The 26,876-nt window shown below is 37.6% G+C and overlaps 1 protein-coding gene across 1 annotated transcript in view; it reads right to left on the bottom strand.

Annotated features, from left to right (window-relative positions):
* fat3a (FAT atypical cadherin 3a) overlaps positions 1-26,876 on the bottom strand; it is a 153,980-nt gene that overhangs the window by 21,889 nt on the left and 105,215 nt on the right. The window contains 15 exon segments of the mRNA XM_058745369.1: positions 2,793-3,261; positions 4,651-4,808; positions 4,922-5,056; positions 6,555-7,131; positions 8,412-8,636; positions 9,123-9,320; positions 9,403-9,546; positions 11,040-11,177; positions 11,264-11,478; positions 12,180-12,569; positions 12,727-12,960; positions 13,047-13,200; positions 14,955-15,151; positions 20,858-24,967; positions 25,955-26,165. Coding sequence (XP_058601352.1) covers positions 2,793-3,261; positions 4,651-4,808; positions 4,922-5,056; positions 6,555-7,131; positions 8,412-8,636; positions 9,123-9,320; positions 9,403-9,546; positions 11,040-11,177; positions 11,264-11,478; positions 12,180-12,569; positions 12,727-12,960; positions 13,047-13,200; positions 14,955-15,151; positions 20,858-24,967; positions 25,955-26,165 — 7,555 coding nt within the window.

Genomic DNA, 26,876 nt, shown 5'->3' with positions numbered 1-26,876 from the left:
GGAGGTGAGACAAGAAGAGACAAACAAACCAAACGAGAAGATAATAACAGAGACATGAAAACATGCGATGAGAAGAGAAAAGACAGGACGAAGTGAAGATATAGATATAGATAGAGACCAGAAGAAAAGAGAAGAGACGAGACTTGAGGAGATAGTGATGGATGAGAAGAGACAAAGACAAGGGAAGAAAGGACATGAGATCAGAAGGAAAGAGACAGACGTGAAAATAAAGAAGAGAACATGGAGACAAGAAGAGATGAGACAAGAAAACGAGAGAAGAGAAAGAGGAGAAGAAATACGAGATGAGACAAGAAGACACTAAGGCCCCGTTTCGTTTTAAAACGGCGTTTTAGAATGAAACCGATCCCTGTTTACACTGGCGTTTCCGAAACGATCTCCGTTTACACTACACAACCGAAAACGCATGTCACGTGACCATTCATGCAGGTACAACCATAGATATGTACAGGTACATTCCCTATTATTTAGATGGCGGCCGCATCTGCGTGCTTGGAGCGGTCGAATGGGGAATCTATCTATACATATCTATGGGTACAACAATGAGCATGATGTTATTGTTTACACGGTCGTCAAGGATACGGAGAGCGAATGTGGGCAGCCACGCCATCGTTTTCAAAAGTCTCCGTTTTGGTCCGTTTACACTGAAACGCTACCCCAGAGTTTTCAAACTAAAACGGGGTCTGCAGCGTTTTCAAAAGTCTCCGTTTTCGACCTTGAAAACGCCGGAGTAGTGTAAACGATAGGCGCATCCGTAGCGAAAGTTATGCGTTTTAAAATGAAAACGCACTAGTGTAAACGGGGCCTAAAAAGGACGAGACTTGAGGAGAAAGTAATTGACGAGAAGAGATTAGATTAAAACGCAGCATGATGTGAAAAGAGAAGGGGAACGACGAAAAGAGATGACACAAGATGAGAAGGAAACACGAGGAGGGAACAGAAGATGAGATGAGATGTACTAGAGAGCATGTGGAAAGCAGGCGCTGATTTAATCATCATAATTGGTCATTTGGTCTCCATCAGACTCGGTAGATGTGAATTAGAGCTTCACTCGGCAGACAGAAGCTGAGCTGATTTGACTTAAGCCAAAACTGAGCAAAGCTTATTAACCAGAGTAATTACATCACAGAAGCAGATTAACTGGAGAGTAATGAAGCAACCAGGAGGATTAATTATAACATTAAGATGAATCATGGCACAATCCTAAAAACACTTATTATACAAAACCATGATCCGCACTTACACAAAACAGTCTTTTCTTTTCGTTTTATTCATCACCAATAGGACAAGGACACAAACGTTTCGGCTCAAAGGCCTTCCTCAGTGTGTTAAACCATACAAATCCTCCACCCACTTTTTAAAATCACCAATTTAACATCATCGTTCATTCATTAAAAGCTGACGTACTCCATTTCAATATACAACAACTTGCATTTAAATACCACACCCATTAATGGCTCAAATCCCTTTATGGTTAAAAGTTGAATTGTTTAAGTTTTTCAGAAATTGTTTTAGTTCGAATGTGAATGCAACTCCATATGTTCAACAGTTCAAACCGAGAAGTACTTTGGCTATTCAGCGGGCCGATCTAATATGTATATCGAAAAAATAAAAGTGATGTTACATGATGAGACATTTTATAAAAAAAAAAAAATTATGTTTAACCCCACTGAGTCCTACAAAATACTAATTAATGACATTTTACAAATGGGATTTGATAGAAAATGGATTAATGAACAAGTGTGAACAAAATGAATATCCTAGGATTCCAGTTTTATATGCTTTACCTAAAATTCACAAATCATGAGAAGATCCTCCAATGCGACCAACTGCCTCAGGGAATGGATCATTAACAGAAACAATATCTAAATTCCTCGATTTTTTGATTCAACCGATCACCATCGTATTTAAAAGACACTACAGAGTTTTTGAATAAACTGAATCAAATTTCTTGAGTGAATATGTTACTTCACTTTACACAAATATACCTCATGAAGCAGGCTTAGATGCACTAAATTCGTACTGTAAAGTTGAAAATATGAGAATACCATCACAATATATAGTGGATCTTACAACATTAGTTCTGACCAAGAATAATTTTTTGAGAAAGATTTTTATTTACACGTTCAGGGCACAGCGATGGGTACTCCAATAGCACCAAATTATGCCAATTTATTTATAGGTAAATTTGAACAGGATCATGTCTATAACAACAATCCGTTTCATTCAAATATTAAGGTTTGGATGAGATACATTGATGACTGTTTTATGATTTGATCAGGATCTGAACAAGAATTGGCTATGTTCCTGACATTCATTAATTCAAAAATGCCGTCAATTAAATTTACAACGAAAATTTTTGGGATGTTAAAATAACTAACGAGAAGCATTCTGGATCCATAAACTTCAATCACTTACTCCAAATGGCATGAATGAGGAGTAGGATCTTACTGTTTTCCTTTAATGAATTATAATTGGTCAAATCAATATGTAATATTTTGTGAAGTAGATCTCAAGCATTCAGTGTGAAAATAAGTGACAATGCATGTCTGATGATTTTCATAATTGAATTTTCCATTGTTAAAAGTAAAGATTGCTGATGGTTTATTTTAACTGTCAGTATATACAAGAGTGATAAAAATTAATTCCGAAGTAATTTATGTTCGGTGTAAACAACTTTTGTGGAACTACAATCCAAACAACAGACATTTGTGGCGAGTTAAGCAGGGTTTGGACGCATACACACACACACACACACACACACACGCTCTCACCTCCAGACGGCAGGCCGACGCAGGTGGCGCCGTTGAGGCAGGGCTGAGCAGCACACGCGTCCGGATAGAGAACGCATCCCAGCTTGAGATCGGTCAGTCCCACCACCTCTGCGTACGGGCTGCGTTTGTTCTGCAGCGGGAGTTCGTTGTCGTTCAGAACCACCGAGTCTAAACAGCCCTGAAAGCCGTTGATGACCCGCGGACCCTTTCTTTCCGTCAAGCTACGGGCGTCCGGAGGCGACACCTGCGCTCCGAAATAAATGGACAAATCTGCTCCCAGAGGTCGGTATTTGGTCGTGGCTAGTCGCCGTTCCACGTACATGTCGTCCAGCGAGAGGCTGCTGTAGTTTCCTCGCAGCTCCAGGACCACGTGATGCCAGTTCCCGTCGTTGACCGGACGGCCGGAGATACCGATGCTCCTGGGACTGTTGCCGCAATCTAACTGGAACCACAGCTTTCCCTCTTCAATCTGTCAATAAAATGCAGACACAGTCTATATTGAATGCAATGCATTAAAAAGATAAGAAATAATGGCATGCAAAGCAAACATACGGCAATTCCCTAAAGCAGAGATTCTTAAACTTTTGTGTCATTCATACTCATTTTCATTAACATACAACATTTGGTCCCCCCTGAGATTTTAAGCTAATTTTTCAGTAATTTATCAACAGATTTGCATGCTCATGGTACATTGATTGTACTTTTTTTTAAATCATTTATTACGGTTTTTCATTTTTATGATTTAATTCATTATTAGCTTTTCATCAACACACAACCCCTGGCATTTCCTTCACATACCTCAGTTTGGGAAACTCTGCCCCAGAATGAATTACTCTTATGAGTCAGTTCTTTTAATGAATAGTTCAAAGACTTATTTGGATCAGTCTAAAAAACTATTCTGTATAATTTAAAGCAATAGCTTTAAAGTTTAAATGTAAGAATATGTAAGCAAATTTAAATGTATGAATAGGTAAGCAAAACATGATGGCTAAAATATACCAAAATGAAATCAAATTGAGACTTTGTGAATCAGAATAGAATCAAATCAGGAAAATTGTATCAATAACTTAACTTCAACACTGTTTTTTTTTTTTTTTTTTTTACACAAATGCTTCAAAAACAATTACAAAATCCAACTTTCTGCTAAATAGTCAAAACAATATGTATTAATATTATTGTCATCAAAAATATAAAACAAATACTGCAATACTGTACACTACTTCTCATAAGTTTGTGGTAAATAATAATAATAATAATAATATTATATATATATATATATATATATATCTATTTAAAAGTTTTAGAAATTATTACTATTATTCAGTAAGGATGCATTAAATTGATCAAGAAGTGAAGACAGTAAAACTTTTTAACTTTTGATCCAAAGAATCCTGAAAAAAATGTAGCATGGTTTCCACAAAAAATATTAAAATCAACACAACTGTTTTCAACATTGATAATAATAACAAAACAAATTTCTTTAGCATCAAATCAGCATATTAGAATGATTTCTGAAGGATCATGTGATATTGAAGACTGGAGTAATGATGCTAAAGATTCAGCTTTGATCACAGCAATAAATTACAATGTAAAATATATTCAAACAAGAGAACAGTTATTATAAATTATAATAATGTTACATATTATTGCTGTTTTGCTGTATTTTAGATCAAGTAAATGCAGCCTTGATGAGCATCAAAGACTTCTTTTAAAAACATTTAAAAAAATCTTAAAACTTTTGACTGGTAGTGTGCACACCTGTTAACCTTTTTTTTATTTTTATTTTTTTTTAAGATTTCATAGTCTTTTCACTTCTTTTCCACAGAACAAAGTATATGAATGCTGTAAGTGTGTGTACCTTCAGCACGCTGCATGGATCTGTACGCGTGTACATAATGATTCCCTTGCTCTGCAGCGTTCTGATGCGGAGCGCTAACTTCATCTCTCCGCTCCTCTCTCCATCCGTCACTCGGTACTTGATATAACTGTTGCCAGAGAAGCTCAGAGAGGTGTGTCCTGAACAACATACACACACAAACCATCAGTCATTGGAAAGGAAAGGCTCATATTTTAAGTAGGTGCCACATTATATATCACACATAAAGAGCTTTCACGCAGTTATATGTTACCTGCACACTCTCCCAGTTTGCCCGGCGGACACTGGCACGCGTACGGCCCCCTGCTGCTGTCCGTTCCCACACACTGCATGTCACCGGGACATCTCATATCCGCACACACCTCCGACGCAGCAGAACAACTCCCATCTGACAGAAAGAGAGGGAGAAATTACTACTGCAAAACAACTGGTTACAGTGATAATATTGACCACAAATATTTTTCCTAATTTAAAATGATGTGTTTCTGTTCCTGCTGTTTTTGAGTGCAAGGATGTGGCCCGTGTTCAAGAGTGTCATTTTGTAAGTGCATGATTAATAGGCGGCTTATGTAAGGGCTTTTCACACTGCACCGAACCCTGGGTTAACATCTTTTAAAGACGGGGTTTTAACCTTGTGTTCAGGAAAGTTTTACATGTGTAATTTTGATTAGGTTAGAACTGCTTTTGTATACAGTGAGAATCAACACAGTGCTAGAATGTCGTGGCGAGTTGTTTAGAAACTGCCTCATGATTCACTCTTTAAATATTTATTCCAAAACATAGTTTTTTAAGTTTTGTGATGGAAATGGTTTAATGGTTCACACAGTCAAACAGCACCATGTAATTGATGGAGAGACACATGGCAACATTTCCACACATTAACATAACAATAGTATTTGTCCAACCAACAGGCCTCGTTCACAATTTTGTATTTTTTTTTTTTTTCTGCGCAAAACCTGTTTATTTCATATTTAGTTCATATTTATATGAAGAAATAGTGATTCATTAAATTTCTAATTTAAAATTACACTAAATGTAGGATCATGCAACTAAAATTTCACATATGCAATAAATAAATAAATGGCCTTAAAATAAGAAATTATGCCAAAATGTCTATTTCTATATATTATTGCCTGAAACAAAATGACTAATGACAAAATAATTATTTTCAAGTAACAAAATGAAAAAGCTTGACTGGTTATATGGATAAGTTATGCATGACAATGCATACAAAATGCACATTTATCAACAGTATAATAAAGGTAAAACTTTTTCTAAACATATAAATTTATGTTAATTTTATTTGTGTGTTTATTCACAACTTAAGCACAACTACTGAATAAGACTCAATATTATTAAACTCTTAAATATGTAAACATGAATGTTCAGCAAAATCCCAAGAATGCCACAGGATAACTTAAAAGTATTTAAATAAATCAACTATTATTAATATATTAAAATACTCTAACTCCAACTTAAATTAAAATTAAAATCAAGATGTAAACTGAAATATTCTGTCCCCCCCAGTTAATTGAAAAATTCAATTAAAATACATAAATATACTCTATTAGTAAAATTATATTAATTAAATCTATAAATAAATTATATTATTTAATGGTTTAATGGTTCACATAGTCAAACAGCACCATGTAATTGATGGAGAGACAAAAATTCTATTTAAAATTCTATTAGTTAAATAAATAAATCAATTCTATTTTAATTTTATTTTTTTGATCATAATTACAGCAGAAATACCATAATAGCCTACATGCACGGATATTATGTTCCTCTTTTGTAAGTCATTTTGGCTTTCGAATGAAAAATGTTGAGACCACCTGGTTTAAAAGGATAACGGGTCAACAATGTTCAGACACAGACACACTCACCGCTGCAAATGCATCGCGTGTTCCTGTGGAACTTTGGCGACACAAAGCTGGTTTTGGTGGAGCTGTATGTGAGCAGACTGTGCGAGTCCAGTGTGATGGTTTGTTCACACTGGGCCTCCCTGCAGTCCAGACCCGAGCAGTTCTTATCCAGCACCGCTGAGACCCTCAGAACCTGATCCAGCTGGCGGCGCGCCGAGCTCAGCTTCTGCGTCACCAGCGCCGCCTTGTAGAACCCGCCGCCTTCCGCCATCTCCACCGCAACCAGCAGGTCCAGCTGTCCCGTAGATTCCACCGGCTGCACACTGAGAACGTGCAGAGCATCGGACCGCGGCGTCGCCATCACGCTGGACAGGACTCGTCTGACCAAGGGGAGGTGACGGGACACGAAGTCGTGAGGGGAGACGCGGTCGAACCGGATGGTCACGGCATCGTGGAGCATCTCGGCCGAGGCCTGCTCTACATGCACGCTCACGGGCACGTTCACAGTGAAGCGGCCGTCTGTTACTGTAGCGTTGAGGCTGTAGCGGCCCGCGTCCAACCCGCTCAGAGCAATGATGCGACCGTCTCGAGGACTCACCTGAGAGAGAAGAAGATGGAGACATCAAAAAACACACAATAAGACATGCAATCAAATTCACCCTACGAACTCAAAAAAATTTTTTTATTCTAAATGTATACAATTTTACAAACACTACAGTACATTTATTTGTATATATATATATATATATATATACACATACATATACACATACAGCAGGTAAAATAAGTATTTAACACACCACCATTTTTCTCAGTAAATATATCTCTAAAGGTGCTGTTGATATGACATTTTCACCAGATGTCGGTAACAACCCAATCCATAGATACAAATAAAACAAAACAAAACAAATAATTTAAGAAATTAAGTTATGTGTAATAAAATGGAATGACACAGGGAAAAAGTATTGAACTACTGAAATTTATTTAATACTTTGTACAAAAGCCTTTGTTGGTAATGACAGCTTCAAGACGCCTCTTGTATGGAGAAACTAGTCGCATGCATTGCTCAGGCCCATTCTTCCACAGAGTCTTCAAATCTTGAAGGTTCTGTGGGCCTCCTCTAAGAATTCTGATCTTTAGTTCTTATTTTCTATTGGATTGAAGTCAGGTGATTGGCTGGGCCATTCTAGAAGCTTTATTTTCTTTTTCCGAAACCAGTTGAGAGTTTCCTTGGCTGTGTTTGGGATCATTGTCACCCTTGTTTCATCTTCATCATCCTGTATATGTATATGATTATACATATATATTTGGATGTATGTAAATGAATTAATGTTAATTAATAATAATTAATATTTCTCATTGTAAAAACATCAACAACAACACAAAAAACTTCTAAAAAGTATGTTGAAAAGGTTAAAATTAGAGAAAACTGTGATAAGAATAAATTACGATTAAAACTATGAAAAATGCACAAACTTCAAAGAAGCTAAAGTTTATGGTAGTTTTGATTTGAAAGTATTTTTTGGTTTTGCATAATCCCCATAAATCTCATCACTTCATTTTCATAGTTTTAATGTCTTCACTATCATTCAAAAATGTAAAAAAATAAAGAGTAGTCATGTGCAGAATTTAATTTAAAATATAATTCTATTTTAGACAAAAACAATTTATTAATTATATTTGTTTAAATCTCAAACGGCCTCAAAGTGAATAATTGCATTATTGTTGGAATAATAAACATTAACTAATTCATAATAATAACTCAATGATAACTGAACAGTAATTGTTGTAGGGGTTTAATGGACTTAAATTTGGACTCAACCTAAAACATGAAAATGACTGATGTGATGCGTGCATAACGGAAACACTCTCATATACCTTGAAGAGGCTGCTCTGCTGGTGTGTGTGTCCGTAGGTGAGAATATCAAAGGCATCCTGGTCTGTGGCGTGGATCTGACCGATTACACCTCCTGGAAACTCGTCCTCCATGGTTACTATGTGCACGTGTAAAGGTGAAGCCACTGGCTTGTGCACGCTCTCCTCTATCACACGCACCAACACGGTCGCCATCGACGACAGGGGCGGCCTGCCCGAATCACTGGCCTACAGGGTGAAACAGCGGAGAGTGATTGGCTGAATCAAGCATCAATCAAACCACAGAATAATTAGAGGATACAAAAAAAGTATTTGTATTAAATCTAAATTCTTGTGTGATTTGAATAAAATGTATCCGTTTCCCCAAAAATGTATTGTCTTTTTTAATACCGATCATCAGAAATGTTTCTTGATTAGCAAATCAGCATATCAGAATTTCTGAAGGATCATGTGGCATAATGATGAAGAAAATTCAGCTTTTCATCACAGGAATTAATTACATATTAAAATATATTCAAATAGAAAATAGTTATTTGAAATTGTAATAATATTTCACAATATTAGTATTTTTCCCTGAATTTTTGATCAAATAAATGCAGCCTTGGTGAGCATAAGAGACTTTCAAACATATTAAGAAATCTTTCTGATTTTTGGTAGTGTATAAACAAAATTTTATTGACTTTTTTAACATTTTGGTCCAGAATTCCTCTTTACCTGTACGCGAATGACATACTCTGTGCCTTCTGACCTACGAAACACCTTATTAGACGTCAACAGCCCCTCTCTATCCAGTTTAAACCACGCCCCCTCATTTCCTGATAGGATGTGGAAATTAAAAGGCGGGCCGTTGTGGCTGGCGTCCTTATCGATGACGGACAGCTGTAGGACGCTTGTTCCCAAAGGCTTGTTTTCCTGTTGATGAGTAAAGCTCACGTTAAACCGCTGAAATGACTTGAACGTGATTGGCTGATTTAGCTGTCACTCATTATCGCACCTGTATAACTGCAGTGTGATTGGCTGGGGTGAAGGTGGGCGGGTTGTCGTTGACGTCGGAGATGTCGATGTTGACCTGAATGGTTGAGGACATCGCAGGCGTCCCGCTGTCAAGAGCTCTGACGGACAACGAGTAACCAGCCATCTACAGATACAGAGAGAGAGGTTTAAAATGTATAGAATAAGAGATGAAAAGAAAGTACAAAGTAAAGAGATGAACACACATCTATATATTCTCTTTCACTCCGACTGTGTCATAAATAGTTCATGACAGGCTGACAGATGATCTGAAGCTCCATACATACAGACACACAGTCTAGGTTTGTAACTCCTTGCTGTCAGTTTCTCTTCTTTTTACTATTTTTCATCTGATTTTCTTCTCTGTTCATTTGAAAACTCTGTTTTTTTTAGACATTTGTGGCATTTTATTTAAATTTTTAAACTTCACTTATAATGTTAAGCACTATTCAGAAGGGATTCATTTTCTAAATGAATCATTATTTTGTCTTTTGTTGAAGCTTAGTTACAATTAATGGATTTTATAGAGGATTTACACAAAGTTTAAAGAGTATGTCTACATGATTCATCAAAGTCTTATTTCAAATGAGCCTGGAAATGATCTGACCCCTTTTTAACCATCTATAATTGAACAGAGTCTGTAAGCTGAAGACAACAATGACTTCATTAAGCTAATTGACTTGGGAGTGAAAAGGAGAGTCTGGATGTAATCTAAAGAAACTTTAGCACCATCTAGTGGTTGCAGTTATATAACATCATGTGCCACTAGCCAAATCAAGTCAGATTATTTTAAATGTTTAAAATAAATAAAATAATATTAAAATAAAAAAATAACATTTAGTTTCAGTAATTTAGTTTTTAAAGAAATTAATAATTTTATTCAGCAAGGATGCATTAAACTGATCAAAAGAGGCAGTAAAGACATTTCTAATGTTACAAAAAATGTCAAATAAATGCTTTTTTATGTTCGTATTCAAAAAAATAAAAAATAAAATAATGAGAAAAAAAATGATCAAATAAGAAATAAAGACTGAAATAAGACTTCAGAGGACTAAATGAAAATGAATAAAATATATTAAAATGTTATTTTAAGTTGCAATAACATTTCACAACTGTTTACTGTACTTTTTCTTAAAAATGCTCAAGGACTTGAATCTTATAAATTCCAAACTTTTGGATGAACTTAAAAAAAAAAAATCTATTATACATTCAGATTTTATATTCATATTGCCTTTTTTTTTTTTTTTTAAGGAACTCACTTAATCAGTGATTAAAGCATATGCTTTACTAGTGCAAACTCCAAAATCATAATCTCCAAGGTTTTCTTTTTTTATCTATCATGTAATGGTTTCACAGGTGTAATGCTATTATTTTAATCTCATACACATGAAGAATCTTTCATATTAAATGAAACATTATGACACTGTGTCAGTTATTAAAGGCTTTGCTGTGTGGATGTCTACCGTGAAGGATTTGATTTCTTCTCCTCTTCGGCTGTTCCCTGATCAGTGTCATTTAAAATAAAGTCTTTGTGGGGATTTTTCCTATTTAATGCCTTTATTTCTCTGTCACTCGGCTGTCATGGTAACGGTCGCTGTGGCGACGTCCCACGTTCCTCACCGTTTCCCGATCCAGCTGCTTGTTGACTTTGATCTGGCCCATGATTGGCTCGATGAAGAACTGGTTCTCTCGGTCGCCGCTGACGATGGAATACAGGATGTCGCCGTTTGCTTGGCTGTCGACGTCTTCCGCGGTCACCTAGGCAACCATGACAAATGACCAAATTATAACGTGGATCTCAAAGACACAAAAATAGGACTGATGTGAATTTCACGAGTGGTTACCTTGACCACGGTGTCTCCTATGTTAGCGTCCTCGCTGATGGACACGCTGTAGGCGTCGCGGCTGAACATGGGGGCGTTGTCATTGACGTCTGTCAGGTTGATGTTCACCATGGTAACAGCACTAAGGGGCGGAGTCCCGCCATCAGTTGCTTCCACTGTAAGGAAATAATCCTTGCAGGACTCAAAGTCCAGCGGTCGAGATACAGAGATAGCACCTGTATGTGGTATAAGTATTATACTTTAATATAAACATAACATAAATATATAAATTTAAATAAATATAACTCTATAACATTTTTTATACTTTACACTTACATCGTAGGCATTTAATTTGATAATATCTGGCCATCATAGGTGCATTCATATATGTTTGGCCATTACAGGCACCAGTGTTGGAGGTAACGTACTAGTTAACTAGTAATGTAGCACGTTACATTTAAATTGACAATTAAATACTGTATCTGAGTTACTTTTTCAAATAAGTAATGCAAGTTATTCACTGACAGCTCTTCCGTGTTTATTTTTGACCACTATAGGCATGTATGAACACTTTTGGGCCATATTAGGTGTGCTCAAAATTTTAGACCTAGGTAGGCATATTGGTAGTTAATTATACGCCCATTATAGGCATGTATGAATGTCTAATTTAATCATTTAGGTGCATTCAAACTTAAAAAAAAAAAAAAAAAAAAATATATATATATATATATATATATATATATATATATATATATATATATATATATATATATATATATATATATATATATATATATATATATATATATATATATATATATATTACAAAATTTTATTTAATTATTCCAAATTGTGTGTTTTACTACATTTTATATTTATCTTCTCATTTTAACAATTCTGTACAGCGTAAATAATAATCTTTTGTAATGCATCTCACCGGTGTTGATGTTAATGGTGAAATGGCCCTGTTGGTTTCCGGATCGGATGTTGTAGTAAATATCAGCGTTGGTGCCAATATCTTTACTTGCAGCGTAAACCTGTACCACTTCCGTCCCCACTGCCACATCTTCAGGAAGCGTGGCCAGATAGTCCCTCCTCTCAAACACGGGCGGATTGTCATTAATGTCCAGAACCGTGATCGTTATGTTCGCAAGGGTAGAGAGGCGAACGGGAACGCCTTGATCTGACACACGGACCATTATATGGTATGAGGACTGAACCTCGCGGTCCAGCAAACGCTCCAAAACAACGATCCCAGATGATTTATCAATGGAGAAGAAACCATCAGCCGAATCAACAAGGGAATAGACCACTTTGCGATTAACCCCTGCAAAATAAAACTCATGCAAAATCCATTCAGTTTTAACTGCATATAAGCAGTTCTAAACTAGTTAACTTTCTTTTACCATCTACTATCAACTAAAATCGTTCATTTTTCATGCTGTCACATCTCAAACACATCAAACATGACAAAATGCTCGTACCCAGATCGGGGTCTATGGCTTGTATTCGGGTCAGCAGAGCTTTAGTGGCGGTGTTCTCGTAGACGCTAGCGGTGTAATGGGGCATGCTAAACATCGGCGGACTGTCATTCACGTCCAAAAGAACCACCACAACCTCAGCCTCACACCACAAACCGCCGCCGTCCGTCGCACGGGCAACCAGAGAGTACTGCGCGACCTTTTCACGGTCCAGCGCCGCAGCTGTATTCAGCTCGCCTACACAATGAAAAAAAAAAAAAGAGACTTATAAGCAAACAGCAGCATTATAAACAGGACATTTTCTTCAAACTGGACTCACAAACCTGTGTGTGGGTGTATGATGAAGTCTTCTGCTCCAGAACCGAACAGGGAGAACTGGATCTGTGCGTTTGCGCCCGCGTCAGCGTCTGTGGCTTTGACCCGGAGGATTTGCTTATTTATGGCGACGTCTTCAGACACGGACACTGAGTACACGGCCTGCAGACACAAACACACTCATTATAGAGCTCAGATCAGCTTCAGGCTTCAAATTCAGGTTGGCTTGTGCTGTTAAGAGTCAAGGGCTCTTCTTTGCTCATGTTTTCAGTGCCAAAAATGGAGAGCCAAATGAAAATGAGGTCCGCAGGACTAATTATCAGTTAATGAACTGTTTTTGACATTTGAAGGCACATTTGAATACTTGATTTGAACATTTCTGGCCATCTTAGGTACACTCTAACATTTAATTCAGTAATTTTTGCCCATTACAGGCACATATGAAGGATCTGAACTGATCAACGTTGGCAAAACGAGTGCATGCAAATTTTTTATTTTTTTTTGTCCCCTTTGAAGGCACATTCAGATGTTCAATTCAATCATTTCTGGCCATCATATATACAGTTGAACATCTGATTTGAACATTTTCCACCATCTTAAAGTATATGCATGCAAAAATATTTGACCCATCAATTTGAGCAAATGTGCATTTAATTTTTTCTTTGGGCCATTTCAACATTAAATCACATATGCACATCTGAACATCTGATTTGAAAATTTTTTGGCCATTGCAGGCACCTTCAAAATGATCCAATCAATAATTTTGGCCATTATAGGCATGTATGAAGATCTGATTTGTTCGTTTCTGGCCATCAAAGGTACATGCAAACATTTTTGGCCATTTTAATGATATTCAAACATTAAATTCTTTCATTCATCTAAACATCTGACATTTTTGGCTATCTTAGGTACATTTTAAATATTAAATGTAATAATTTTGGGCCATTATAGACAAGGAAGAACATCTGATTTTAATATTTTTGGCCATTGTCGGTACATTCAAACCTTCAATACAATAATTTCTGTCCATCATAGACATATTTACACTTCTTATTCAAACGTTTCTGGCCATTACAACAACATTAAAATGTTAATTTCAGTCATTTTTGGGCATCATATTGAACACCAAATTGAATAGCAGGTGCATCATAGCAACATTCCAACATTCAATTCAATCATTTTGTCCATTACAGGCACATATAAACATCTGATTGAATCATTTTGGGCCGGCATGGGTGCATTCAGACATTTTTGGCCATCGTGGGCACATCTGATTTGAACATTTTTGGACATTCAAATGCTTTTGGCCATCGTAGGCACAGTCAAACTCTTAATGTAATCATTTTTGGCCATCGCATGCATGTCTGAAAGTTTGAATTTAATGTTTTGGCCATAATAGTTCCATTTCAAGCCTTGATTTGAAAGTTTTTGGGCACATCTGAATGTTTGGTTTTGGAATCAATATGTTGCAATGCAAACACTTTTGGACATTAGTTCAAATGCAACCATACTCCAAAAACCTTGAAACATTTCATTTGTGTATGTACATTTAATTTACCCAAAACGGCACACTTCTAATGCTCAAAAATCTAAATAGACAGCTGATTAAGTTTTGAGGCTCAACCCAAATGCCCCCTGCTAAACAGACTGGCCTGATTTTCAGCTTGACCTTATTTCAACAAGGTCATGTTTTATGCTCATAGATAATTTCCCCTGTACTTCTTGGCTGCAGTAAGTGGACTCACTGGCTCCAAAAATATTCCTGGCTTTGACTTGTAATCATTCATGTTTACCATGTAGATTTGAAACTAATTAGATTTTTACCCAACTGAAGAAAAAAAACAAAAAAATAGCAGGAGAACCAACTCTGATAACTTCTAAATGTTTTCCCGAATGAACTTTAGGGTTTTACTCACCGGGTCACAGACGGGGCTGTTGTCGTTGGTGTCGATTACCATGACCTCTACAGTTGCCGTGGAAACGTGGAGTCCGTCTGTCGCCGTGACATTGATGAGGTACCGTTGTTGTTCCTCGCGGTCTAACGGTCGTTTAACGTACAGTTTCCACTCTCCCTGAACCAACCCAAGAGCAAACACCCCGCCTCTGTTACCACCTACACACACACACACACACACACAAGAGATTATACCGGACAGTTACTCTCTCAATAGTCTGTGACAATTTAAGTAGCAATAAAATCCCCTACCGATTGTAACACAACACACGCTCACTTCCAGGATTATCTGCAGTTTTAATAACCTCCATTAGTCCTCTCAGTGGTGGCACACTCATTAGTCTGAACTATAATAATCAGTTCTTTATATTCACATTTAAATTATCAACACTGCCATCAATTAGGTCCTCATAACAGCCTTCCTGATTTATGACACGGTTGGCAGACGTACCTGGCTCATTAGGACAGGTCATCTTTTAAACCTCAAGAAGACAGAGGTGGAAAGAGAGGAAAAAATGAGAACGGGAGACTGAGTGAGTGTTAAATGAAAACGACTCTATAATCAAAGCAGCCGCGTTGACAAGCATCCAATTACTGTACACTCATAGTACAAACACACGCTGCCTTATTCATCTAATAAAGAGTGTAATTTAACTCAGCTGGGGGCTGATAACACAGAACAGCTTCTATCAGAGACGCGTCAACAAAGGCCTGGACGACTTCCGACTCCATTTCTCTCATCCCACGCTCTTGCTCATTGGGTTGAGGGAGTGTTCAGCATGACTTTCACACACTGCATGCTTTTTCTGTGCTTCATAAGCGATAGCTTGAAAATTACAATTAATTTTCATGTGCGCTTTTTGTTTTATGCACACTCATGCACAGTGGCCTCAATGTATTTGGGCACCGACCCTACTTGTCTGAATGCCACTACATTATATAATAAAAAAAAAACAATAATAACTATTTACACAGGTATCATAGCACAGTAATCAAAGGTGTTGTTTATCCCATTCAAAATCTAATGATAGACTATTTGATATTTTTCAGTGGGATAATGCAATATACGGTACTGTAAATGTTTGGGGTCTGTACATTTTTGTTTTTTTTTTATTGAAAGAAACTAATACTTTCAGCAAGGATATGGTAAATTGACTGCAAGTGACAATAATCAATTAAATGTTACAAAATATTTCTATTTCAAATAAATGCTGTTGGGTCCTTCCGTGTCAACTCAACCAGAGGTCCCCGGCTCAAATGTTTGATTTTGCTAATATTTTTTCTGAAGAAAGACAGACATGTATAGTGATGAAAGCCAAAATGTTTTGTAAAAATGACTTCAGAAAGATGGCAGCATCATGATGTTATTTTTACACAGAGATTGGTAGATATGTTAGTAAAATCTGTTGACTTTAGCAATCTTTGTTGCATTATGTGCCAATGGTGACCATTCAAAAATGGGGAAACAGCACTTTTCAACTTTTTTCTCCAAAGTTTGCATGCCTGTAACTCAAAAAGTATTAAAGATATCTTAATGCCCAATAGATATTGGGTCTCAACAAACTTTCCTTTTGGCATCTTTATTTTTAAGGCCCTATATGGTTCATTCTAGAGATATTGGAATTTAAATATGGCTTCAGGAGTAAATTGTTAAAATGTACATATTTTCAGTGGTCAAAAACCAAATGTGGGTCAATTTACAAAAATATGATACTTTTTTTCCTTTTAAAGAGGAATGTCTGAAGAACAAATAATGTTGAAACTAGAGATGTATCTTGTTTAGTTCTGTCAAAACAACTGCATTGAACATACCTGTGTGAGTGTCATAAATATTATTTTTCCAAAGTTTGCATGCCTATAACTCAAGAAGTATTAAAGATATCACAATATGATTTTAGATTCTAGTTCTTAATAAACTTTTCTTTTGGAATCAAGGCCCTACATCGTTCAGTCACAGAGATATGGGGACCTCAATGAGGCTCCATTTTCAGATTGTTGAATATTACATTTCAACGCTTGAAAACCAAATGTTGGTCATGGTGACTTTGTATGCAGCTGATACTTTGTATTTAAAGCAGAATGCCTGAAGATTACTCAGTAAATATTAATCCATGACATTTAATATTTTGGCTATCATTACTATACATGTTTATCTTTCTTCAGAAAAAATATTAGCAAAATCAAACATTTGAGCCGGGGAAATTTCTGAAATTTGGTTGATTTGACACGGAATGACCCTGTTCTTTTGAACTCTATATTTATTTTTAAAAAATATATTTTTTTTGGGGTTTCTAAACAAAGAAACAAAACAAAATTAAGAAGCACAACTGTTTTCAACATAATAATAATAATTGTTTCTTGAGCAGCAAATCAGCATATTAGAATGGTTTCTGAAGGATCGTGTGAAACTGAATGATGCTGAAAGTTCTGCTTTGCCATCACAAATTACATATTTTAAAATATATTCAAATAGAAAACTGTTATTTTACAGTGTAATAATATTTCACAGTATTACTGTTTTAACTGTATTTATGATTTAATAAATACAGCCTCAGTGAGCATAAAAGCCATCTTTTAAGAAACCCATAAAAATGGAATTTGGAATAGAATGCAATCAGAATTGTACTGAACTGCATGAAACGTTAAAATACAAAAATATGGCATGCATATAATAATACACATATACAGCTTACAGTTGGTCACATAGTACTGGGAAAGAATTTTTAATTTAATTTTATTTTTATTGTCATAGTTGGGTCAGTACTTTCACACACAGACCTTAGAGGTTTGAAAATCAACTATCTATACACATGCATAAAACATCTCTCTCAAAGAATATATTTCATTCTTCTTGCCAAACAGTTAAACTCAACTGATGTGTTTCCAGCCATTTACAGTCAGTTCTGGTCAATTAGTGTTTCTGCTGTGACCTTTCACCTTTACGAGGCAGCAACATGAAGAGCTATTTAATGGCTGTTAAATCGTAGCTGTTATGGCGGGGATAATCAGTGCTATATTGTTAAGCTGAGATACACAGTGCGCTGGTCTAACATGGTTTAAGATACCGTTTATGAACCTTTAAACGACTTTCAGCAAAGAACCTCTAAATAAAAGTTCAAATGATCCAATTAACTACCATAGAGTGACTGTTTACTGTTTAATTGCTCTGTGCTCTGTTGAACACAGCAGTAAAATACCCTGAGAGGTCAATTTACCCACAATGCTCTCGCTTCCTAAAGAGAATAAAGACATTTGGGTAACTCAAATCTGTTTGTATATTTGTCTGTTTCTTTCCCTCCGGTGTGTATTATGATACGGTGTGCAGTTCTCTGAGCCAGTTTGTGCCGCTGGGCTGTGAGAAGTGTATTAGAGTCTGTCTGACCTTTGAGTTTGTCTTGAACTAGAGGATTTAAACGCTATGAAAGTGTGGACTGTAGGGAAGGAGACTGAGAGAGAAAAGGAAAGAGACTATTCTCAGTAGAACACATGCCAACTAAACAAGGCCTTGTGTCACAAAGTTTACATGCCGTGGGCTACGATTTAATTAAAAGGACAGTTCACTCATTTTTATGAAGTTGTAACGTTGTTTGACTTTTTCTGAAGGCTGCATTCTTTTCAATGCAATTGCAATCACCAAACTGAATATTTCAGACTTTAAATGATATAAAAACATCACAAAAGTGGACCAAAAGTTAACTTATTTAAAATTATACTTAATTTAGATATGAATTTACATATTTATAACTATATATTACACATTGCTATAAATATAGAGAGACTTTAGACTTTTTGTATTTTATATTTATTCATTTTTATGTCGTTTTTTGGCTTTAAAAGACACATCATAACAAAAAGTGTGCAAAATGTATATATATATATATATATATATATACACACATAAATAAATAATAAAACTATTTTAAAATATAACTTATTTATTTAGATATTTATTTTAATATTAGGATATATAGATAATATTAAGAACTATTTATTATTATTTATTATATTTTATATGTATTCATACTTTATTTATATTAAAAAGTAAAAGTAAACATTTATTTTTAAAAGTAAAATGTGTACCTTGAATGCACTAAGTCATTTTTATCCAAAGTGTCTGCCAAATGCATAAACGTAAATGTAAAACGATATTTAGATAAGGCAGAGTAAGACAATACCCTGAAAACAATCCTCGGTAGAACATACACCAACAATAAGCAACTAAACAAGTTGCAATGTTACAATGTTTACTTTAGTTTCAAAGCTGTGGGCTGTAATTTAGTTAAGAGTCAGAGGCTGTGTGTTTGTGTGAGTTGTGCGTGGTAAATCTTGTTAAAAATACTGCTCCTGCTGGTGGCAGCACAGTCTAAATCATGATCACAGCATAAAGGTTGAGCTTAATCGGAATTCTGTTCAGGCCGAGAAGTGTGTTTCTCTCGGTGTGTGTGTGTGTGTGTGTGTGTGTGTCTGAAAAAGCATGAATTATAGAACAAGGCAGCTCCCTAATTCAATGTTATGAGTTTCTGAGCGCCTAATTTACAAGTGTGTGCTGCTTAGGAGCATGTGCAAGGTGTGTGTGTATGTGTGTGTTTGTGTGTGCAATCTGTTCCTTGTCACCAAGCAAGGTGTTCAACACTGGCTGAATATAAAGGTATATTTAAAGCTGGCTGAGCTAGATGCTGATAAGAAGGAGGTTTATATTTGCCCTTTTCAAAGACGCTATCCACCTAAACTACTGCTTTCGGAAATGTCACTGTATTATGTTTTGTTCGTGAAGTGATGCGCTTCCCCATCGCAAATCCCACCGGTGTAATTTGCATGCAGTTGCATCACAGCTTTAATAAAATCCTTATAAAACGAGTGTGGTTTTTCTCTCCAGCAAGAAGTCAGTCTACGTCCTCCCGCAAAATCCAGCTAGTAGCCCTAGAGCGAATAATCCATTATCAGGAGAGGATGAATGAGGTGTAATTACTGTGGACTTCTGACATTCCATAATAGCGTTGTTCTACATTATGCTTACATGCAGAATAGGGCTTCAGAAAATCCTGTGTTTAGATTGAGAGCACACACACATACACAGAGATACGATGCATTGTCAACAGTACGAGGACACTTAAACTATGTGCTTGTAGAACATTTTCAAAACAATGGGCATGAAAAAGCAGTTTGTCTTCTCCCTGTCTTTTTTTATGGATGTCATTTTGTGTACGGGACATTGTCAAGCTGAAACAGAAAATGTATTCTTGCATTCATTCTACTAAAATGTTTGTCTAAGGAGACTGCATGGTTGTAACTTGTAAAATGTTGAAGCTGAAATAACTTGTTTTCAGGGAATGTATATTTTTAAATAAGTGAAAAAAATGCTTGTGCAGCACGAAAATCAAACAAAATTATGTATATATAACATACAAAATATACTCTGAATGAAAAAAAAATGAATTCTGTCATTATTTACTGACTCATTCAAAACCCATATGACTTTATTGTTTCACAGCAAGAAAGACAGACATTTTGAAGAAATTTCCAGCTGTTTTAACCATACAATGCAAGTCAAGAGTGTCCAAAACATTGATCCCCATTGACTTTCATTGTATGGGCCAAAAGCACCGAGACATTTTTCAAAATATCTTCTTTTGCATTCCAGTTTGGAACGACATGTGGGTGAGAAAATGATGAAAGGATTTGAATTTTTATCTGTACCATCCCTTAAATATCTCATGTAGTGTTGCTTCTCAAGAAATATAAATTATTTCAAAGGTTTTTTAATATTTTAACTAGAAAATTAGACAAAAAAGATCATTATGAACAAGATTTTTTTGCAGTGTGGAAGATCATGCAGTGTACATTGATTGTTTCAAAAGTTCTTACCTGTAATATGATAGGTGACTTGTCTGTTTCCAGGTGAGCTGTCATTGTCCCGTGTGTTCAATACTGCCACCACTTCACCAGGTGCATCACTCTCACGAACACTTCCGTAGTAGCGGGGCTGAAGAAACTGCGGTATGTTGTCATTGGAGTCGCTCACTGCTATAGTTATAGTTGTTGAGGATGACTGGCTAGCAGGATCTCCAAGATCAAATGCCCAGACTGTAAGACTATGGGCGGGGCTCTGTTCATGGTCCAGCCCTTTCAGTGTTGATATCCAACCAGAGCTGCTGTCAATTGTAAAGTAGGCTCCGTGCTCTTCAATGTCCTCACCTCCGGAGCCACCAAGCAACCCAGGTGGAGCAAGACTATAAGTCACCTGACCATTAGCTGCCCAATCAGGATCCAAAGCTCGTACTTGCAGAATCCTAGTCCCAGGAGAAAGACCCTCAGTGACTGATGCCTCGTAGTTATCTGACTCAAATGCTGGTTTATTGTCATTGACATCTTGTACTTTGACCTCCACATCCACAGCTGAAACTGCGTCCAAACGTCCCTGCTGCAACATTGCCATCACTTTGAAATGATAGGCCGGCGTCCGCTCTCGGTCCAGTGCTTTGTCTAGTTTGATCATGCCAGTTTCTTTGTCAACCACAAACACTCCATCACTGTTACTCTCTGGAGTCTGTCCTATCACCGCTGAGAAACTTACTGGTAAGGACGAGTGGCTAGTTGAGGTGTGTAGATGCACTGCTCCCAACAAGGAACCAATGGGCATGTCTTCTGGCACGGTAAAGGAGAACTGTGGCTGGCTGAAGGAAGGTATGTGGGCATCAGCAGACAAAACATGTATGTAGACCGACACAAGGGAATGTCTAACAGGTACCCCACCATCAGAGGCTTTAACGAAAAAGGACAGTACAGATCCACGCAAAGGGGCGAAGTTGCCTTTGGTGACAACCCAGCCACTGTCTGGGTCGATATCCAGAAGTTCAGTAACCTGCAGGCTGGCTTCGCTGTACAGGCTGTAGCTCACCTGTCCATTGGCACCTTGATCTAGATCCCAAGCTTGTACTTGCGTCACAAGGTTACCAGGTTCAACCTCGGACCGCACACTTGCATGGTACTCCGAGGCGCCAAACTGTGGAGCGTTGTCGTTCTCGTCCAGTATGGTAACCCGGACAATGCAATATCCAGATCGGCCACCTGGATCTACAGCCGCAATAGACAGCACCATCTCACTTTGTTCTTCCCGGTTTAGACGTTCAAGAGTCGTAATTTGTCCACTGCTATCAATACTGAACAAGTCCCGAGCGGAATCTGAGAGCAGCAGATACCTCAAATCCCCAAATGGTCCAGGATCAGCATCTTGTGCCCTGATTGCAATGACCTTTGATCCCACTGGTGCGTTCTCCCGGACGTCGGCCTCGTACAGGCCCTGGGTGAACTGGGGGGAATGTAGATTAGCTCGCTCTACTCGAATGTGCACTTGTGCCGTACTGGTAAACACTCCATCGGAAACGCTTACATTTAGGGTGATGGTGGAAGGCATGCGCTGCATGCGTCTCTGGCCACTCAGGGTGAGGACACCGGAGGCGGCATCAATCTCAAACAGCATCCTTTCGTTTCCAGACACCAGGCCATACTGCAAGCGTTCTGCGTCTGAACGGTCTGCATCAGAGGCCTGAATGCATGTAACAAAGTGGCCTTTTGGTGCTAACTCATTGATAGAGGCTTCATAGAGTAGTTGGTTAAACACTGGAGCATTGTCGTTTGTGTCCGTGACATCGACTGTGACCCACACTTCGCTGCTCAGTGGGGGAAAGCCATTATCTGCTGCCTTGACAAGAAACACATAGCGCTGGATGGTCTCATGGTCCAAGGAGCGAGCTGTCAGAATTAGACCGCTGCTGCTGTCGATGTGGAAGTGGTCGGTGCTGTTGGTACGGTCTGGAATGATTTGGTACCGGACAGCTGCATTTTTCTCAGAGTCGCTGTCTGTTGCAAGAACCTGCAAGGCTGCAGTGCCAATCATGGCAGATTCAGAAATTACAGCTTTGTATGAGGGCCGCTCGAAGACTGGAGGGTTGTCGTTGACATCCAAAACAGTAACTTCAACATCCACTTCTGCACGAGCACCTGTGAGGCAGTCCGTTGCTCTGATGATGAGTCTGTGGGAAGGACTAGTCTCATAGTCGAGGGCAGCGATGACACTGATGACACCTGTGTCAAATCCAATGGAGAAGAGCGTTCCTGGGTCACCATGCGTGATTGTGTAAAGGACACTCTGGCCTTCAGGGCTGCTGGCGTTTATTCCCAGAATTGGAGTCCATATTGGTATGTCTTCGCTCACTTTCACTGAGTAGAATGGTCGGTCGAACACTGGCATTGCTCTGTTTACCACTGTGACGGGAAAGGTGACTGAAGAGGAAAGAGGCGGTGTTCCCATGTCACGGGCAAACACCAGAATCTGATATTCCACACTAGAGAGATCAGCCTCGAAAGCTCTCCGTAAGCGAAGCTCGCCGCTCAAACGGTCCATTTCAAAATGTCCCAGTTCATCCTGCAGAAAGAAGTTCACCTCTCCATTTTGTCCTTTGTCCCGGTCCACTGCAGTCACTCGAAATATCGCTGTCCCAGGTTCCGCTTCCACTTGCACAGCAGCATAGTATGGCAATCCAACAAAAACTGGAGAATTGTCATTGACATCTGTGACTTGAACTCGGACCAATGCTCTTGCAACACGGAGCCGATCTTCCTCACGGCCTGCTTGTACCAGAAGTCCATATTCCTCCTTATCCTCCCTGTCCAATGGGACTCCGACAGTTTCAATGGCACCGGATGTTGGCCTAATGCGAAATTTCCCACCTGCATTTAACAAAGTATAACGCAGGGGTTCGTTCAATTTGTTCCCTAGTGCTGTAACGACAGCAACTGTTGTTATGTTACCATTGTTCTCCTCAATGTTGGCATTGTAGGTATTGTGAGTAAAAGCCAGGCCACTGTCCAGAGCCTCATGCACCAGGACAGTAACCAGAGCGGTACTGGAGAAGCGTCCATCTGAAACACGGACATTGAAGCGGAATCGTTCTTTGCTAAAAGTACTGTTTCTTACAGTCAACAGTCCAGTGCTTGGCTCAATGCTGAAATGTTCTATACTGCCATCGGTCAACGAGTAAGTGAGCTCTGATTGGCCATTACCATCGGGATCGGTAGCAAAAACTTGTAGGGCTTCCACACCTTCATAAGTTGGGAGCAGAAGGACAGCTTCATAGGAATCCTGAGAAAACTTAGGCGGGCAGTCATTGACATCTTGCACCTCAATGGTAACTTCTGCAGGACGCTCAGCTGAGAGCTGTGGATGTCCGCTGTCTCTGACGTTAACATGGAAGCGGAATGTAGGTGTGGTTTCATGGTCAAGCTGAGAAATTGTCCTTATAGAGCCAGTACCAGCATCTACTGCAAAGAAGCGCCTGGCAGATTCTTCCATGATCTGGTACACCAACAGGGCATTATGGTTGCGGTCAGCGTCGCTTGCTCGTATGACTAGCGGTTGTCCATTGTCACTTTGCACAACACTGTTAAGCCCGGCACCTTCACTGATACTTCCATGGTACCGCAGCTGCTGGAACACTGGAGCATTGTCATTTTGGTCGAGAACTGTAACTGTTATTGTAGCATTTGAGGCCTGTCCAGCCATGTTGCTTGCGGTGACTATTAGCACGTATGAGGAAACAGTTTCAAAGTCTAGTGTTTTCTGCGTAGTGATCACTCCACTGTACTGGTTGATGCGGAATGTCCGATGACCATTGCCGTGGCGAATGTCATAGGTAAGGGTGGACAGACTTAGAGCGTTCACTGTGATGACTGAAGTTCCAATGGCAACACCTTCTGATATTTCCGCCTGATATTCACTTTGGGGAAACTTGGGACCAGCATTATCGGACAAGGTGACAGCGATTCGGACGACAGCTGTTGAAGACAATGCTGGAGAACCATTATCCGTTGCTTTGACAGACAAGACATAGTGACCAATGTTGGACAGGTCCAGCTCCCGAGCCAATGAGATGATGCCCAAAACAGGATCAATCCGGAAAGTGTTTCCGGTGTTCCCTAAATTGACAAAGAAAAAAAGAGAGTGTCAGAAAAATAAGATCTTACAAATATGCTGTATTAGCTTACACATTATTGCATAAAAGAACATAAATGTGTCATAATGCATTACATTGTATGCATGTTTGCCATTATGTGTGTAAACAAAATAGTAAAAATGTATACACATACTTTTTCAGTTTTCATCATTTTAGAACAATAATTTAAATAATTTAATTTATGGAATGAAAAAAATAAATATGTTGTGACAAAAAATTGCCAAAAAATGTGATACAAAAAGTAGAAATTATTATTTTTTCTTTTTTTAAAGCTTCTTCAAAAAAGTATTGTTTCCATGTATGCTGGCTTACTGGCTGCTTTTCCTTAATTGTATGTAACCATCGATTAAAAAAAAAAAAAAAATGTGTGTATATGTGTGTGTGTGTGTGTGTGTGTGTATGTGTATGTGTATGTGTATATGTATATGTATGTGTATGTGTATGTGTATGTGTATGTGTGTGTGTATATATATATATATATATATATATATATATATATATATATATATATATATATATATTTTTTTTTTTTTTTTTTTTAATTAATTAATTATTTATTTATTTATTTTTTTTTTTTTAATAATTAAAATATGGAGTTGTGACCAAAAAAAAAGCTAAAAATGTGAAAAAAGTATAAATTACTTTTTTTTTTTAGTGTCTTCAAAAATGTATTGTTTCTATGCATGCTGGCTCAATGACTGCTCGTTGTATTTAAAAAATAAAATAAAATAATAATAAAATAGAATAGAATAGAATAGAATAGAAAAGAATAGAATAGAATAGAATAGAATAGAATAATAAAATAAAATAAAATAAAATAAAAAATTGGTAATGACATATGTAAACACAAATCCAAATTAAATTTATCCAGAAGTTAAGTAAAGATCATGAGAAATTCAATTAAGTGTGTCCAAACTTTGACAGGTAGTGTATGTGAGTGTGTGCATACCTGAGTCGATGCTGTAACTGATTTGTGCATTTTGGCCCTTGTCCTTATCGAGTGCAGTAACTGTGAGAACAGCTGATCCCAGTGCAGCTGATTCATACACCTGTCCATCATACATCACCATGGTAAAAAGAGGGGCGTGGTCATTCACATCCTCTACACCAATCAGGACACGAGCAAGACTACGTCTGTACGGGAACTCTTGATCCTTCACCTAATATAGAAAGAAAGTAAAGAAGATGGAGACAAAATAAAGAGAGTGGTAGAGAGAAACAAAAATTAATTCCCTGTCTGAGACAGAGCAATATCCAACACAAGGAAACAGCAACACACACACACAAAACAAACTCGCTCACTGCCAGACAGAGTGGATAACATCTCTCTCCGGATTATAATAACAAATTTCATCTGTTTGCAGGCAGCAGGAATATCCATGTGCTTATTAGATATGACACTCACTGTCTCTCACCCTCGTCAGGGGAGTGCGGAAACAAGGAGTGATACAGATCAGATCAATAATTAGATCACAGTGGAGAAACGACACAGGTGTAGACGACATTAAACTAGTGACGGCTGCCAAAGCACAAGGAGCAATCTCCTGTTCCTGTCATACCTGCACTCAAGCATGGAGAGCGTGAAAGAGAGACAGGAGGGAGGCAAACTACCAACACTAATCAAACGATTACTCTGCTGCTTTATCTATCCAGTGAGAGCCACAATGTTCTCTCAAAAATGAAATAAAACACAATTATTTTTAGTTAAGAAATTCATATGTAGACATAGTTTCATTATCCATGAGCCTGTTTACTGGTTCAGTTCTTAATACTTTTGAAAACTGATTAATTAAAGAAAGAAAAGGTAAAATAAAAACTTTATTTGTTAAAAAAAAATTAACATGTAGACTGTATATCACCTATTTATATAT

Source organism: Onychostoma macrolepis, chromosome 15 (assembly GCF_012432095.1).
Source record: "Onychostoma macrolepis isolate SWU-2019 chromosome 15, ASM1243209v1, whole genome shotgun sequence".
NCBI classification, from domain to species: domain Eukaryota; kingdom Metazoa; phylum Chordata; class Actinopteri; order Cypriniformes; family Cyprinidae; genus Onychostoma; species Onychostoma macrolepis.
The sequence above is the reverse complement of the archived record's forward strand: the minus strand, read 5'-3'. Positions and strand labels throughout refer to the sequence as shown.